At 42.1% G+C, this 15,160-nt stretch overlaps 1 protein-coding gene across 2 annotated transcripts in view; it reads left to right on the top strand.

Moving 5' to 3' along the window:
• Window positions 1-15,160, top strand: part of ITGA9 (integrin subunit alpha 9) — a 626,511-nt gene that overhangs the window by 549,295 nt on the left and 62,056 nt on the right. For both annotated transcript variants that reach the window (XM_073630570.1, XM_073630571.1), the window contains exon 23: window positions 3,766-3,873. In XM_073630570.1, the coding sequence (XP_073486671.1) occupies window positions 3,766-3,873 (108 nt within the window). The remainder of the gene's footprint in view (window positions 1-3,765; window positions 3,874-15,160) is intronic.

Here is a 15,160-nt window from a genome sequence, read left to right as displayed (position 1 = left end):
AGCGGCCTATATGGCTTGACAGATTGATGAGGCCTACATAGGGATAAGATGATGAGGGTTTAGCAGAAACCCAATAAAAGTGTTTTTTGTCTTGTGACTTTATCTTTTATACAGACATTATGAATCCCCTATTTAAGGATCCAGAGTTCCTTACTGCTTTTATTTCTAAATATAGAGAGATGAGGAATTTGTGGGAGGTGAAACACCCACAGTATTATGCAAAGCATGTGAGGAAGTCAACGCTGGAGAGACTTCTGTCCTTTGTCCAGGCGACCATCCCAGAAGCAACAATGGAGACATTGCTCAAGAAAATTGGGGTCTTGAGGAACATGTATAAGAGGGAACATAAGAAGATCCAGGAATCAATGAGATCAGGAGCATCAGCAGATGATGTTTATGTACCCAGGCTGTGGTACTACAATCAACTCCGTTTTCTTGATGACCAGACTGAAGCCAGGGCATCAGTTTCAACCCTTCCCTCCACCCTTCCCTCCACCCTTCCCTCCACCCCAGCAGAGGCTGATGAGGAGCAAGCTGGGTCTTCCATCCTGGATGAACCGGATATGACCATCTGGAGTCAGGTAAATTATTTTAACAAATATTTACTGTACTAATATTAATGATGTTAACTGGATGTTATAATTGTCTAAAATAATTTTGCCCTCAAAATTGTGTATACATATCAATTGACAGTAGTGGCTAAATATGTTTGGCACCTGCTTGAAATAATTAGGGTGTCTGATTAGACTCTTTTATTAAAGAGATGTATTCACATTGAATTTGCTAGTCATGAGAAGCAAACTGTGTGTCATTGATGAACCCAAAAAAATATACTAAAACTATTGTCCTTTTTTTTATACACAGGATGAGTCCATCCAGGAGGAATGTGGGGAAAGTGGCAGGCAGGAGGAGACTGGGCCCATGGACAGCCTGGAGGAGGCCGGATTCACCATCATCCTGGAGGAGGCTGGGCCCAGTGTCAGGCAGGAGGTGGCTGCTCCCAGTGAGGTGGCTGGGCCAAGTGAGGTGGCTGGGCCAAGTGAGGTGGCTGGGCCCAGTAGGAGCCTGACCAAATCCCAAGTGCCTCCCCTCCACCTTCCCAAAAAAAGGGCCAGGAAGGGGACGGTCACACAGGAGGCATCCCTGCGCCTCATGCAAGAGGCCACCCGTTTTTTAAGGAGCCCCCCCGAAGCGGAAGAGTCCTATGGCTGCTACTTAGCCAGCAGGCTTCTTCAAATGGATTGGGAGCAGCGCCTCATTTGTGAGCGACTATTTGGGGAAACAATCCAGAAGGGGTTGCAGGGCACGCTAACACGAAACACCCAACTACATGAGGCAGCCCCCCCTCCTCCTCCTCCTCCTCCTGCCACAACTGAAACACCAGAGCCACAGCCTCGAAAGAAGGCTACAGGGAAGGCTGCAGGGAAGGCTGCAGGGCAGCGTGGAGGAAAGGCTGCAGGGAAGAGAAGAAATGATGACTTGGGTTCAGTCTGGTATGACAGAAGACGCAGGCTGTTGTAGTACCACAGTCTGGGGACATCTATATCATCTGCTGGTGCTGTTGATCTCTGGGATTCTTGGACCAGATTGTGCTCCCTCTTATATGGACTCCTCAAGATCCCCATTTTCTTGTACACATACTTTTTCCAGCGTTGACTTCCTCTTTATTTTATTTAGACCATAAATAAATGGATCTTTTTTGAGTTTAGGTTTTTTATTTTAAATCATAGATTTTAGACACAATGTTTTAAATTAACAAGGGACAACAATCTCATTGATTTTGCAAAAACACACCAAAAATAGATTAAAATAATGTTAATAATGTTCGAGTGGTAAGTATTTTAAAAAAAAAAGATACATAACCAAAAACGGTTCTTTGGGTTAACTTTATATAAAAAAAAAAAAAAAATCACTATAAAAACAAAAATTATAAAGGGTTCTTTGTGGTAACTTTACAAACATTAAAAAAAATTTAACAAATATATATAAAAATGGGTTCCCTGTGGTAACTTTACAAAAAAAATTAGAGATAAACAGAAAAAAAGTTCCACAACAATCATAAAATAAATATCTGGATAAAAATTACAAGAAAAGATGACTCCACCAAAAAAAAAAAAAATTTAAAAGTATTATTACTATGGAAACATTGTTTTGAAAAAGCATACCATGTCATTCATGAGATCAAACAGAAAAAGAATCCAGAAATCTGTTTGGGAGAACTCTGTTTGAATATGAACAGCAAAACATCTTCGTTCTTTATAGCATTCGTAAAGAAGACATTAAATGCGCTGCATTCAACGATCACAGATTTTGCAGCGTGAGGAATGTGCTACCTACAATACGAACACTAGTTTTACTAGACCGAGTGCTTCCGTTTAGTTTTTGCTTATGAGCATGCGTAGTTTTTTTGTCCGTCGGACTAGCATACAGACGAGCGGACTTCGGGGTCCGTCGTAGTTACGACGTAAAGATTTGAAGCATGTTTCAAATCTAAAGTCCGTCGGATTTGAGGCTGAAAAAGTCCGCTGAAAGTCCGAAGAAGCCCACACACGATCGGATTACCAGCCAGCTTTAGTCCGTCGGCGTCCGTTGGACTTTTGTAGACGAAAAGTCCGACCGTGTGTACGCCCCATAAGACTTCTTGTGCCTCTCAATGGACAAGAAAGAAAATTTAATTTTTGTATGCACTGTAAAATCCTTTCCTTGGAGCCCATAGGGACATAGGTCCCACCCCTGTATACTTATGATCATGCACTCGGTACTGCTTTGTTACAAAACTAAGTCGTGTTGAAAGGGTTATCCTGTACTGGCCTGCAGTTGGTTTTGCCAGTGTCCAACCATTTAAGACTCTGTATCCCTTGGGGAAAAAAAAGGGATTTTATGGTTCGTACAAAAATCTGATCTTTTTTGCTACTTTTATTCCTGTTAATTTTCCCTTTTGCTTTTTGTTTTGATGATTATGTTACTATGTTTTTAGTTGCATAGGAAGTGAGAACAAATCTCCTAAATAGTACCATAGATGCCACAAGAAAACAACAAGAAACTAAACTAACAATGGTTCTAATTATTCCGTACTGTATCCAAAACTTAAAAAGATTTGAATAGAAGTATACTTTAAATGTAGAAACATGATAATAAGTGGAAGATTTCAGTAGATGCTGGAATTAAGAGCAAGAGAGAAATGCTTCTAGTTATAGGTGGTTGAGAGAACAAAAAGGTTCAAGAGAGGTAAAGCATTGAAAAAGATGATGGAGCTGTGAAAGAAGAGGAAATTATTGAATAAGAAGAAAGGCACACGTTTACCAACAGTATCATGTTTTGTGTACTTTGATTTTCAAAGCCTGCATAGATAGTTTATTTAATGTTTTTGAAGCCAAATTACAGACACGGTGTTTTTTTTTTGTTTTTGTTTTTTTTAGTTATAAACAGAATGAGGCAAGGATAGAACCCTTGCTAGATTTTCTTTTTCCGCGCTCTGTGACCCCACTGGAGAGATTTCTCATTTCCTGCTAGGACAGGAAGTTATAGTAAATCTCAGTATTCAGGACACAGGCATAGAAGTTGGAAGTTCTGTCAGGTCATTATTACTGTCTGTGTCTTCCTGCCCTATTGACAACCTCCCTTTTAGTTGGTCTTTAAAGAATTTCATGCATTTACAGTATGTAACCACTGGGGAAGAATGCTGTGCAGGCAAATGGCCTGAAAAGTTATTATTTACAGCAGTAGCTTTTCACCATTAATATTGTATTTGTACTCTTTATTTAGGTTTACAATGCTGGGCCAAGTACACTTCATGCATCTTTTGTTGAAATTGATTTTCCTAATCGTTTTTCTTCTACTGGAGCGGAAGTGTTCTTTATTCAAGATATTGTGGTAAGTTAATCATATTTTTTATGTGATGGGCTATCTATGATGTCAATAGATAATTTGGGATTTTATAGAATTATCCATGAAATTCTATGATCATGTACAGTGCATACATTCTAGTTTTGTATACTGATCTTCACAGCTCCTTAATTTCTAATCTATGACAATGTGCACACTGAATGGGGTAGTGGGGCCACCATACCACATCACAACCCCCTCCCACCTACTGGATTTTAAAAGTTTTGGGCTTGTTCCACTGTGCTCTAATGCCGTGTACACAGGAGCGGACTTTCAACGGACTGAACCCCCGAAGGACTTTTTGACGGACTTTCGACAGAGTTCTGACGCAATGAACTTGCCTACACACGATCACATCAAAGTCCGATTGATTCGAACGTGATGAGGTACAACCGGACTAGAATAAGGAAGTTCAAAGCCAGTAGCTAATAGCTGCCCTTGCGACGTTGTTTGTCTGTCGGACTAGCATACAGACCAACTGATTTTTCGACCGGAAAAATTTGAAATATGTTCTATTTCTAAAGTCCGTCTGATTTTTCGACAGCAAAGGTCCGATGAAGCCCACACACGATCGAATTGTCCGGCGGATTAGTTCCGTCAGACCTTTGCTGTCGAAAAGTCCGGTCGTGTGTACACGGCATAAGACCCCATACACACTATACAACTTTTGTTGTCTGATTTCCTTTAGATTTACCAAAACCATGTAGTGCAAGGGCCTGCCTGATTACATACAAATTGAAACTCTTAAGGTTTGACCTCATATTATATGGTTTTTGTAAAGCTAAAGGAAAAAAATCTAAAGGGAATTGTATAGTGTGTATGCAGCTTAAGGCCCCTTTCACACGAGGCGGACTCCGCTTCCATGGAGTCCGCCACTGTCCGCCGGCTCTGTGGGAGATCAGTCCGTTGATCTCCGCTGAGCCAGCGGATGACAGGTCCCTCTCTGCTCACTGAGCGGGGAGGGGCTTGTCAGGCGCCGCTGCCGTCTTTGGAGGGATCGGATGAAAACGGACAGCATGTCCGTTTTCATCAGATCTCACCCGATCCGATCCGCCAGCGACGGACCTGGACGTAGGGCCATCCGTCGGCTTTTAGTGGATCGGACTGGGTCGGATGTCAGCGGACATGTCTCCGCTGACATCCGTCGCTCCATAGGCTAACATGGAGCTCCCGTTCAGGTCCGCTGTCAAAACTGACAGGCGGACCTGAACAGTCCGATCGTGTGAAAGGGGCATTATGCCGCGTACACATGAGCGGACTTCACGGCAGACTTTGCCCGGCGGACGGGATTTCATCGGACAATTCGATCGTGTGTGGGCTCCAGCAGACTTTGTTTTCTCAAAAGTTGGACGGACTTAGATTTTAAACATGTTTCAAATCTATCCGACGGACTCGAGTCCGGTCGAAAAGTCCGCTCGTCTGTATGCTAGTTCGACGGACAAAAACCGACGCTAGGGCAGCTATTGGCTACTGGCTATGAACTTTCTTATTTTAGTGCGGTCGTACGTCATCACGTACGAATTCGACGGACTTTGGTGGATTGTGTGTAGGCAAGTCTGTTCATTCAGAAAGTCTGTCGTAAAGTCCGTCAAAAAGTCCGCCGGGCAAAGTCCACTCGCTAATGGACCACACAAAAGCTCCATTATGTTCCATGAACTGAAGAGACATAGGTTCAGCTGGGATCATCAATACGGTTAGAGAAAAAGCACACAGGATAGTTTTAGCTGACTCATGAAGCATACTGTGTAATCTAAACATGGTTTAAAGCTTCAGGGTAAAAAATATGTAAAAAATATACTTCTTAAGCTGGCCATAGATGGATCGAAACTTCAACTCATGTGTGATTGTGCCTGTTCAACAGAACTTGATTGCTAGATAGACTTTTGTCAAATGGGCTTTTTGGAAGATTTTTTTCGATCAGCCAGCTGCAGCCACTGATCCATGCATTCTAATAGCAAACAGCCCCACTATCAGAATAAATGCCCCAGCAGGGAGGATGCCTCTGTCCACCTTGCTTGTGTGGATGGAGGAATCTGGTCATTTTTTTCAGTCAGCCTGATGGCTGACTGAAAAAAAAAAGAATAATTTATGGTTTTATGTTTGAAAGAAGGGGAAGGGGTTCCTGGAGGTGTTTACTGTCCATGATCACAACCAGTAGGAGGAAAAGAAAGCCGTGTGCATGCAAGGTAAAGCAGGGATTTGGAGGGTTTCTCAGTTTCATTGCTGGTAAAACCAGAAACATGGTGGCATTTAGGTGCCACATGATGAGGGAGTATTGATTTTCCAAAAGTAATGAGACAAAAATGCTGTATAGTTATGAAAATGATGGTGTGTTACTGGGGAATTCAAGTACATAAATCTGATCAAAAAAACATTTATATTTAATATTGTGGTTTTGAATACAAAGCTGTAACAATCTATGTCTTTAGGGCTTAGTTTACACTTGCAGTTGGGAGGTGGTAAGTATTTCCGTTATGCCCTCAATGACCCCTCTTAAGATACAAAGGGAGCTGGAGGAGGGTCAATGTCTTACAGAGTAAAGTCTGTGCCATGTGGTTATTTGTGAATTACAAAGCAGTCGCAATATTATTGGTTAGCTAGAGGAGGGTGTAAACATGTCGCACCAGCAATGCTTTGCTTTGTGGTGTGAAAACTGTTATCCTTCTTCTGTTTGGCAGGCAGTGTCACTGCCAAACATATTCGAGTGCAAAAGTATGCCCATGAAAAAGGCCCATTCGGCTGTCAATAGCTAGAAATAAAAAAAATACAGGCATTCAGGGGGAAGCAGTATCACCTTCTGAATGCCCATTAGCTGTGTCTGCACCACTTTGTGAAAACCGATTCACTGTTGAGGAGGTGTAAAAGAGCCCTAAAATCTGCCCTAAGCTCAGCATTGTTGAAGTCATCACAAGGTATTTTACACATAAAGTTTAGCCGGTGAATTTTCAGTGTTGTGTACAAATAGCCTTTACACACAGTATCTCACAAAATATATTTTAATTGCCATAATTTTTGTTAATTTTTTCTTTAAATAGAAAAAATTGTTACACCTGATTTTGTGCACCTCACAATAGCAATTCAACAACACACGTTGTACATTTCTAGTATATTAAATCAGTCTGAAGCTTTTATAGTAATAAATACTGTCTTAGTCATGTTTGTAAAATGTACCTTGGCAATCTTTACTAAGGTTAAACCAACAGGGGATAATATTTCATTTTATGTGAATAAGAGCTGCAACAATTGCCCAGTTTACAATAACTGACGAAACACCATGTTGGCTTCTGAATCCAATGTATTTGTTTTATACTTTTCTCAATAGATATATTTCATATTGCTTCATACTTACTCTGAACAGTTTCTGCAGACAACATTGATTCCGTTGACTGTCTTTTACAGGGACAGTTTAACAATTTCAGTAAACCAAAAAGAAACTTCAACCAAAAGGGGAAGTTCATAGGGGTTTATAGTGTAGTAATATATTCATAGCTCCCAACTGTTCCTGATTTAAGCTAGCCATACACCATACAATTTTCCTGTTCAACTTTCTTTAGATTTACCTTCAACTATGTAGTGCAAGAGCCTGCCCGATTGCATACAAATTGAAAGTGTTTCGATTTACCAAAATCATATACTAGAAGGTTAAAAACAAAGGGTTATCTGTCATATCTGTCATGTAGAGGGTCCTCCTTGAGGGGTGCCAACAGTCCGGTTTTACCAATGTTCAGCTGTGTTTTCTCCTGCACAGGATGCTGCCTGGCGTGGACCGCACAGGTGAAATGACTCCAACCGGTGGGCGGACCTCAATGTGAGGAGGACAGGAAACAAGGCTACGCGCTCAGAGCATACAGCTCCTTCTACTGGCCCGGAGCTGTATGCTCTGAGTGCGTAGCCTTGTTTCCTGTCCTCCTCACATCGAGGTCCGCCCACCAGGTGACGTAATTTCACCCATGCGGTCCACGCCAGGCAGTCAGGATCCCCTTCCCTTCCTGCTTTGGATCCAGGATCCCCTTCCCGTCCTGTGCAGGAGAAAACACAGCCGAACGTTGGGAAAACTGGACTGTTGGCACCCCTTCAAGGAGGACCCCCTACATGACAGATATGCCTGTGATGTCTACATTCCTATAAATGCTTTTATGTTTGCACTATTAAAATAACTTTATAATATTGCACTTGGGTGCACCTCCCTCCTTCTCTCTCTTGCATATACTAGAAGGTAAAATCAAAAGGGAAATTGTACAAGAAAATTGTATAATGTATGGCCAGCCTAATGCCCCGTACACACGATCGGACATTCCGACAACAAAATCCATGGATTTTTTCCGACGGATGTTGGCTCAAACTTGTCTTGCATACACATGGTTACACAAATCTTGTCGTAAATTCTGAACGTCAAGAACGCGGTGACGTACAACATGTACGATGAGCCGAGAAAAAGGAAGTTCAACAGCCAGTGCGGCTCTTCTGCTTGATTCGCAGCATGCGTGGAACTTTGTGCGTTGGAATTGTGTACACACGATCGGAATTTACGACAACGGATTTTGTTGTTGGAAAATTTGAGCTCCAGATCTCAAATTTTGTGTGACATCATTTCCGACAACAAGCTCCCATCGAACATTTTCCGTTGGAAAATCCAACCGTGTGTACGGGGCATTAGAGGGACTGTCTCTAATTTGGAACACCGTACCTATGTCCCTCTTTGCTCCTCATGTGTTCCTCATTTTGGTCTCATCTAAAAAGTTGTGTATAAAATGCACTACTATCCAGATAGCAAGCAATTGTGCTGCAAGTTTGAAAATAAGCTCTTGCTAGACTTGCCAGGCTTTACAAGTTTGTTGCACAATTGCTTCAAGTTTCCATTGCATGACTCCAGATCAACTTTCTTTGCAAATATTTTGCAAGTCTGCTGCAAGTTCTGGTTCAGTTATGTTGTGGAATAGTCATCCCACCACAGGGGTCACTGTGGCTGAATTTTCATGCTTTAGACTTGCAGAGCTCTTGCTGTAACTCACCACTGCAACTTTGCTCTTGCTAGAGACTTGCCATGCAAATTTGCTACAAATTATAAAAGCGTCAACTAGAACTTGTGCTTCTTTCAAATATAATTTTTTATTGAAATTTTTTTTGACAAAAAGAAGGAGAAACAAAAACAAATAAGGAAAAAGGAAAAACATATCATAATCGATATAATACATCCGTGGTCTTTCTAATAACGTTCTGACAAATATAATCATCATATATCCTTTCCATTGAAATACTCCATTCTATCTGCAGAGAAGCTGGCCTATGACATTACTTATCTTCTTTAAATTCGCGAGTCCGTCTTTGTAGTCCATAGGTATATCAACAACCATGCAATATTACTATACATCAGGAATAACATCTTCCACCTAGTTGCTTACTTCTGCATAATTCTAACATAACTGGTGTGAATGGGAAGTTGTCTGTTACTGAAATATTAGACCACTGATTGCCAAGAAAAAAGAAATATATATATAAAACATATAGACAGAGTGGAAGGGGTGAGAGAGGGAAGAGGGGGGGGGTTACAGGTTGACGCGAGCGCGATGGACCAGGCCATGGTTCTATCCCGCAGCCGCTACCTAATCAAGGGATTCTCAAGAATTTAATAAGGTTTGTCCTTCATCTGAGAAAATGTATATGTTCCAAGATAACCAGTTTCTTGAGTGTTTGTCTTGCTTGTGTTGTGCAGTCAGTATTAAGTCTTCCATCTTTTTAATTTCCTCAACTCTGCGTAGCCACATCCCCACCGTGGGGGGTGCACTCTGTTTCCACAAGACTGGAATACAGGACTTCGCTGCATTGAGCAGATGTCTGACCACCAACTTTTTATATAATTTAATTGGGGCTGAGGTGGCATGTAGCAGAAAAACGGCGGGATCCCTCTGCATTATGTGATTCGTAAATTTTTTAACAATTGTCTCTACTGCTACCCAAAACTGCTGTAATAGTGAACAAGTCCAAAAAATGTGTAGGAGTGTCCCTTTATCAGAACCGCACCTCCAACATCTATCAGAAGTGTTAGGGAAAAATTTGTGTAATAATTGAGGTGTGTAATACCATCTAGTCAGAATTTTGTAATTTGTCTCCTGAATTTTTGTACAGATAGATGATTTCAGTGTAAGTCGAAGTATGTTTTGTGTTTGTGCTGCTGTAAAATTACATTGTAGATCCCGTTCCCATTTTCGTAAAAACAGCAAGTCTGGTTGTTCAGTTGGCGTGTTGAGTAGGGAGTATGTCTTGGAGAGCACCTGAGGCAGAGTGCCCTCCCCTCTACAGTATTCTTCTAGTTTCGTCATGTCGCGTTTATATCGCGTAGGTTCTGGTATTGAGTATAGGAAATGGTGTAGCCGAATCGCTTTCCAAAATGACAATTGAAAACCCCCATTATCATTCGTCAGGGACTGAATTGAGGTCCAGTGGTCATCTTCTACATAATGTGTTGCACAGTCTTTACCTGACTCCCAGAGGGTCTCATAGTTTGAATAGTCTAATCCTGGTTCGAACGCTAGATTCCCCAAAATGGGAAATAAAGGGGATTGTTTGGAGGTCAATGAAGTGTTTTTGTGGCACCAATGATCGGGTGTGAAATCATGTCCCTAGATAATTTATCGTAGTACCAGATAGCCCCTTTCAAGGGTACATTAACCTGATGGTTCTCTACTTGGACCCATAGTTTAGTTTTGTCATGTCTGTTCCAGTCAATGATCCTTTCTAGGTGCACAGCTTGATAATAGTGTTTTGCGTCAGGGAGGGCGAGACCCCCACAGTGTTTCAGCAAAGTCATGTAGCGTCTTTTTAGTCTAGGTTTAGAGTGTGACCACACAAATTTTATAAATAGGGAATGTATTTGTTTAAAGTAGTTAGCGGGGATTCTTATTGGTAAGGCTTGAAATAGGTATAGAAATTTTGGGAGAATGCACATCTTGATTAAATTGCATCTCCCAAACCATGAGTGAAGACCTTTGCCCCACTCTGCAAGTAACTCTTCAACTTTGCTTAGGATTGGAGGGAAGTTCAGTTCAAATGTGCATTTCAGATTCCTAGGTATGTTAGTGCCCAGATATTTGAAGTGACTATCTGACCATTTGAAATTGAATTTGGACTTCAGAAGGGCAAGTTGTTCCATCGGCATATTGATTCCCATTGCTGCTGATTTGTCAAAATTAATCTTTAGGTTAGACATGTTCCCGTATGTCTGAAATTCTTTAATTAAATTTGGGAGGGAGATAATCGGGTTGGTTAAGGAAAATAGAAGATCATCCGCGTATGCGGAGATCTTGTATTGCCTGTGACCTATAGTAATCCCAGAGATATCTGGGTTCCTGCGTATCGTGTTCAGAAAGGGTTCGAGTACCAGGGCAAAGAGAAGGGGTGATAGTGGGCATCCTTGTCTGGTACCATTAGAAATATTAAAGGGAGCAGAAAGGATTCCATTAACTTTGACCCTAGCTGTTGGTAAAGAGTAAACATTAGAGATCCACTGTAGCATGTGGCTACCTAGTCCGATATGCTTAAGGACTGCTGTCATAAATTCCCAGCTCACCCGATCAAAAGCTTTCTCAGCATCTGTGCTGAGAAAGGTACAAGGCGCTTTAGACATATTAGCTCTGTGGATCAAATTAACCACTTGACAACTGGGCACTTAAACCCCCTTCCTAACCAGACCAATTTTCAGCTTTTGGTGCTCTCACATTTTGAATGACAATTACTCAGTCATGCAACACTGTATCTTTATGAAATTTTTGTCCTTTTTTTCACACAAATAGAGCTTTCTTTTGGTGGTATTTAATCACTGCTGGGTTCTTTATTTTTTGCGCCGTAAAAGAAAAAAGACCGAAAAATCTGTAAAAAAATACATTTTTCTTCATTTCTGTTATAATATTTTGCAAATTAGTAATTTTTCTTCATATATTTTGGCCAAAATTTATACCGCTACATATCTTTGGTAAAAATAACCCAAATCAGTGGATATTATTTGGTCTTTTTGAAAGTTATAGAGTCCAAAAGCTATGGTGCGAATATCTGAAAATTGATCACACCTGAAGTACTGACGGCCTATCTCATTTCTTGAGACCCTAACATGCCAGAAAAGTACAAATACCCCCCAAATGACCCCTTTTTGGAAAGAAGACATTCCAAGGTATTTAGAAAGATGCATGGTGAGTTTTTTGAAGTTGTCATTTTTTCCCACAATTCTTTGTAAAATCAAGGTTTTTTTTTTACTTTTTTTTTTTTCCACAAAATTGTCATATTAGCAGGGTATTTCTCACAGACCGCATATGCATATCACAAATTACACCACAAAACACATTCTGCTATTACTCCCGAGTATGGTGATACCACATGTGTGAGACTTTTACACAGCGTGGCCACATACAGAGGCCCAACATGCAGGGGAGCACCTTCAGGCGTTCTGGAGCACCCAGGCCAATTCTGACATTTCTCTCCTACATGTAAAAATCATCATTTATTAGCTAGAAAATTACTTAGAACCCCAAAACATTATATATGTTTTTTTAGCAAAGACCCTAGAGAATACAATGGCGGTCGTTGCAACTTTTTATCTCGCACGGTATTTGCGCAGCAATTTTTTTAGCGCTTTTTTTGGAAAAAAAACTGTTTTGTGCTTTACAAAAACCAAAACAGTAAAGTTAGCCCAATGTTTTTGCATAATGTGAAAGATGAAGTTAAGCCGAGTAAATAGATACCCAACATGTCACCCTTCAAAATTGCACGCGCTTGTGGAATGGCGCCAAACTTTGCTACTCAAAAATCCCCATAGGCGACGCTTTAACATTTTTTACTGGTTACATGTTTTGAGTTACAGAGGAGGTCTAGGGCCAAAATTATTGCTCTCGCTCTACCGATCGCAGCGATACCTCACATGTGTGGTTTGAACACCATTTTCATATGTGGGCGGGACTTACATATGCGTTCGCTTCTGCATGCGAGCACACAGGGACAGGGGCACTTTAAAATTTTTTTTTTTTTTTTATTGTTCATTTTACTTTATTTATTTTAGTTTGATGCTTTTTTCCAAAAAAAAAAAAATTTTGACCACTTTTATTCCTATTACAAGGAATATAAACATCCTTGTAATAGGAATATGGCATGACAGGTCCTCTTTACAGTGAGATATGGGGTCAATAAGACCCCACATCTCACCTCTAGGCTGGGAAGCCTGAAATTAAAAAAAAAAAAAAAAAAAAGATCCTGGCTTCGATCGTAGCGGTGAGTCGGTAGAAGCACCGCAAGGCGGCGGGAAGGGGGGACGTCCCCTCTCGCCTCCCGTAAGAACGATCAAGCAGTGGAACAGCTGCTATGATCATTCTCATGGTGTAGGGAATCGCCGGCTGAAAAAGCTGATATCTGAATGATGCCTGTAGCTGCAACCATCATTCAGATATCTCCGCACAAAGTCAAAGACGTTGTATGACGGCCGGCGGGCGGGAAGTGGTTAAAACGCTTTTTTTTTTTTTTTAACACAAAGTTGTCCATTTATACAATATTTCTACCACATAACATGTACATACCAAAAATGACACCCCAAAATAGATTCTCCTGCTCCTCCTGAGTACGGCGATACCCCATGTGTGAGACTTCCACAGCCTGGCCACATACAGAGGGCGAGTACAGCCGAGTATGGCTCAGCATGGCGGTGTATGGCGGGGTATGGCGGTGTATGGCGGGGTATTGCGGAGTATGGCGGGGTATGGCGGGGGCATGGCAGAGTATGGCGGGGGCATGGCAGAGTATGGCGGGGGCATTGCAGAGTATTGTGGGGGCATTGCAGAGTATTGCACAGCATTGCAGAGTATTGTGGGGGCATTGCAGAGTATTGCACAGCATTGCAGAGTATTGTGGGGGCATTGCAGAGTATTGCTCAGCATTGCAGAGTATTGTGGGGGCATTGCAGAGTATTACACAGCATTGCAGAGTATTGTGGGGGCATTGCAGAGTATTGCACAGCATTGCAGAGTATTGTGGGGGTATTGCAGAGTATTGCACAGCATTGCAGAGTATTGCACAGCATTGCAGAGTATTGTGGGGGTATTGCAGAGTATTGTGGGGGTATTGCAGAGTATTGTGGGGGTATTGCAGAGTATTGTGGGGGTATTGCAGAGTATTGCACAGCATTGCAGAGTATTGTGGGGGTATTGCAGAGTATTGTGGGGGTATTGCAGAGTATTGCACAGCATTAGTAGTGAGGGATGGCTGAGCATGGATGGATGGATGTCTCTGTGCAGCGCTGTGGGCACTACACATACAGCCCACAGCGCTGCAGACATCCATCCATCTCCCTCCCCGCTCACTGTGTACCGATCAGTACACAGGAGGGGAGGAGAGGAACCGGCGTCATCAGATGACGCCGGTCTGTTTACATGTGATCGCGCCGTCATTTGACGGCTCGATCACATGGTAAACGGCTGCGATCAGCGGCCATTTACCGGGATCCGTGATGCACCGGGTCCCCTGGACCCGGCGGTCACGGATGTGTTCGGGTGCGCGCCCCAGGGGGCGCGTGAGAGGGGAATTCTGGGAGGACGTCATAGTACGTCCACCCAGAGTTATCCAACCGCCCTGCAGCCGTCATTCGGCTATGGGCCGGTTGGTAACTGGTTAAGGACTTTTGTGGTGTTGTCCCTAGCTTCGCGCGTAGGGACAAAACCCACCTGGTCTAAATGTATCAGGTCAGTCATATGTTGGGACAATCTATTTGCTAAGACTTTGGTGAGGAGCTTGAGATCTATATTTAAAAGAGATATAGGCCTGTAACTACCACAGGCAGCGGGATCTTTCCCTTCCTTAGGTATAAGGGAGATATGAGCGCTTAAGGTGTCTCTCTGCAAATGGCCTCCTTCCGTAAGATTGTTAAAGAGTTTCAACATATGTGGGCCTAAAATCGGCAGCAGCGTCTGGTAGTATTGCAGAGTCAATCCGTCCGGACCCGGAGCTTTACCTGGTTTCATGTTTTTAATTGCGCCTTGTAGTTCTATCATTGTGATGGGTTCTTCTAGGGCAGCTGCATCTTCTGCTGATATTTTGGGGATATTAGCTAGAGTAAGATAGTCCTCTATTGCAGTGTCAGTGACTCCTGACTTCGGCAGGTTATATAAGGAGTAGTAAAAGTTTTTAAATTCATCTGCAATTTGCGTGGGTATCGCCCTTTTCTGCCCTGATGGGGAAATGATTTGCGGTATATATGCGCGTAGTCTCTGTTGTCTCACTGCTCTTGCAAGAATTTTCCCAC

Source organism: Aquarana catesbeiana, linkage group LG05 (assembly GCF_042186555.1).
Source record: "Aquarana catesbeiana isolate 2022-GZ linkage group LG05, ASM4218655v1, whole genome shotgun sequence".
Lineage (NCBI taxonomy): Eukaryota > Metazoa > Chordata > Amphibia > Anura > Ranidae > Aquarana > Aquarana catesbeiana.
This window is presented reverse-complemented; position numbering and strand designations above follow the sequence as displayed.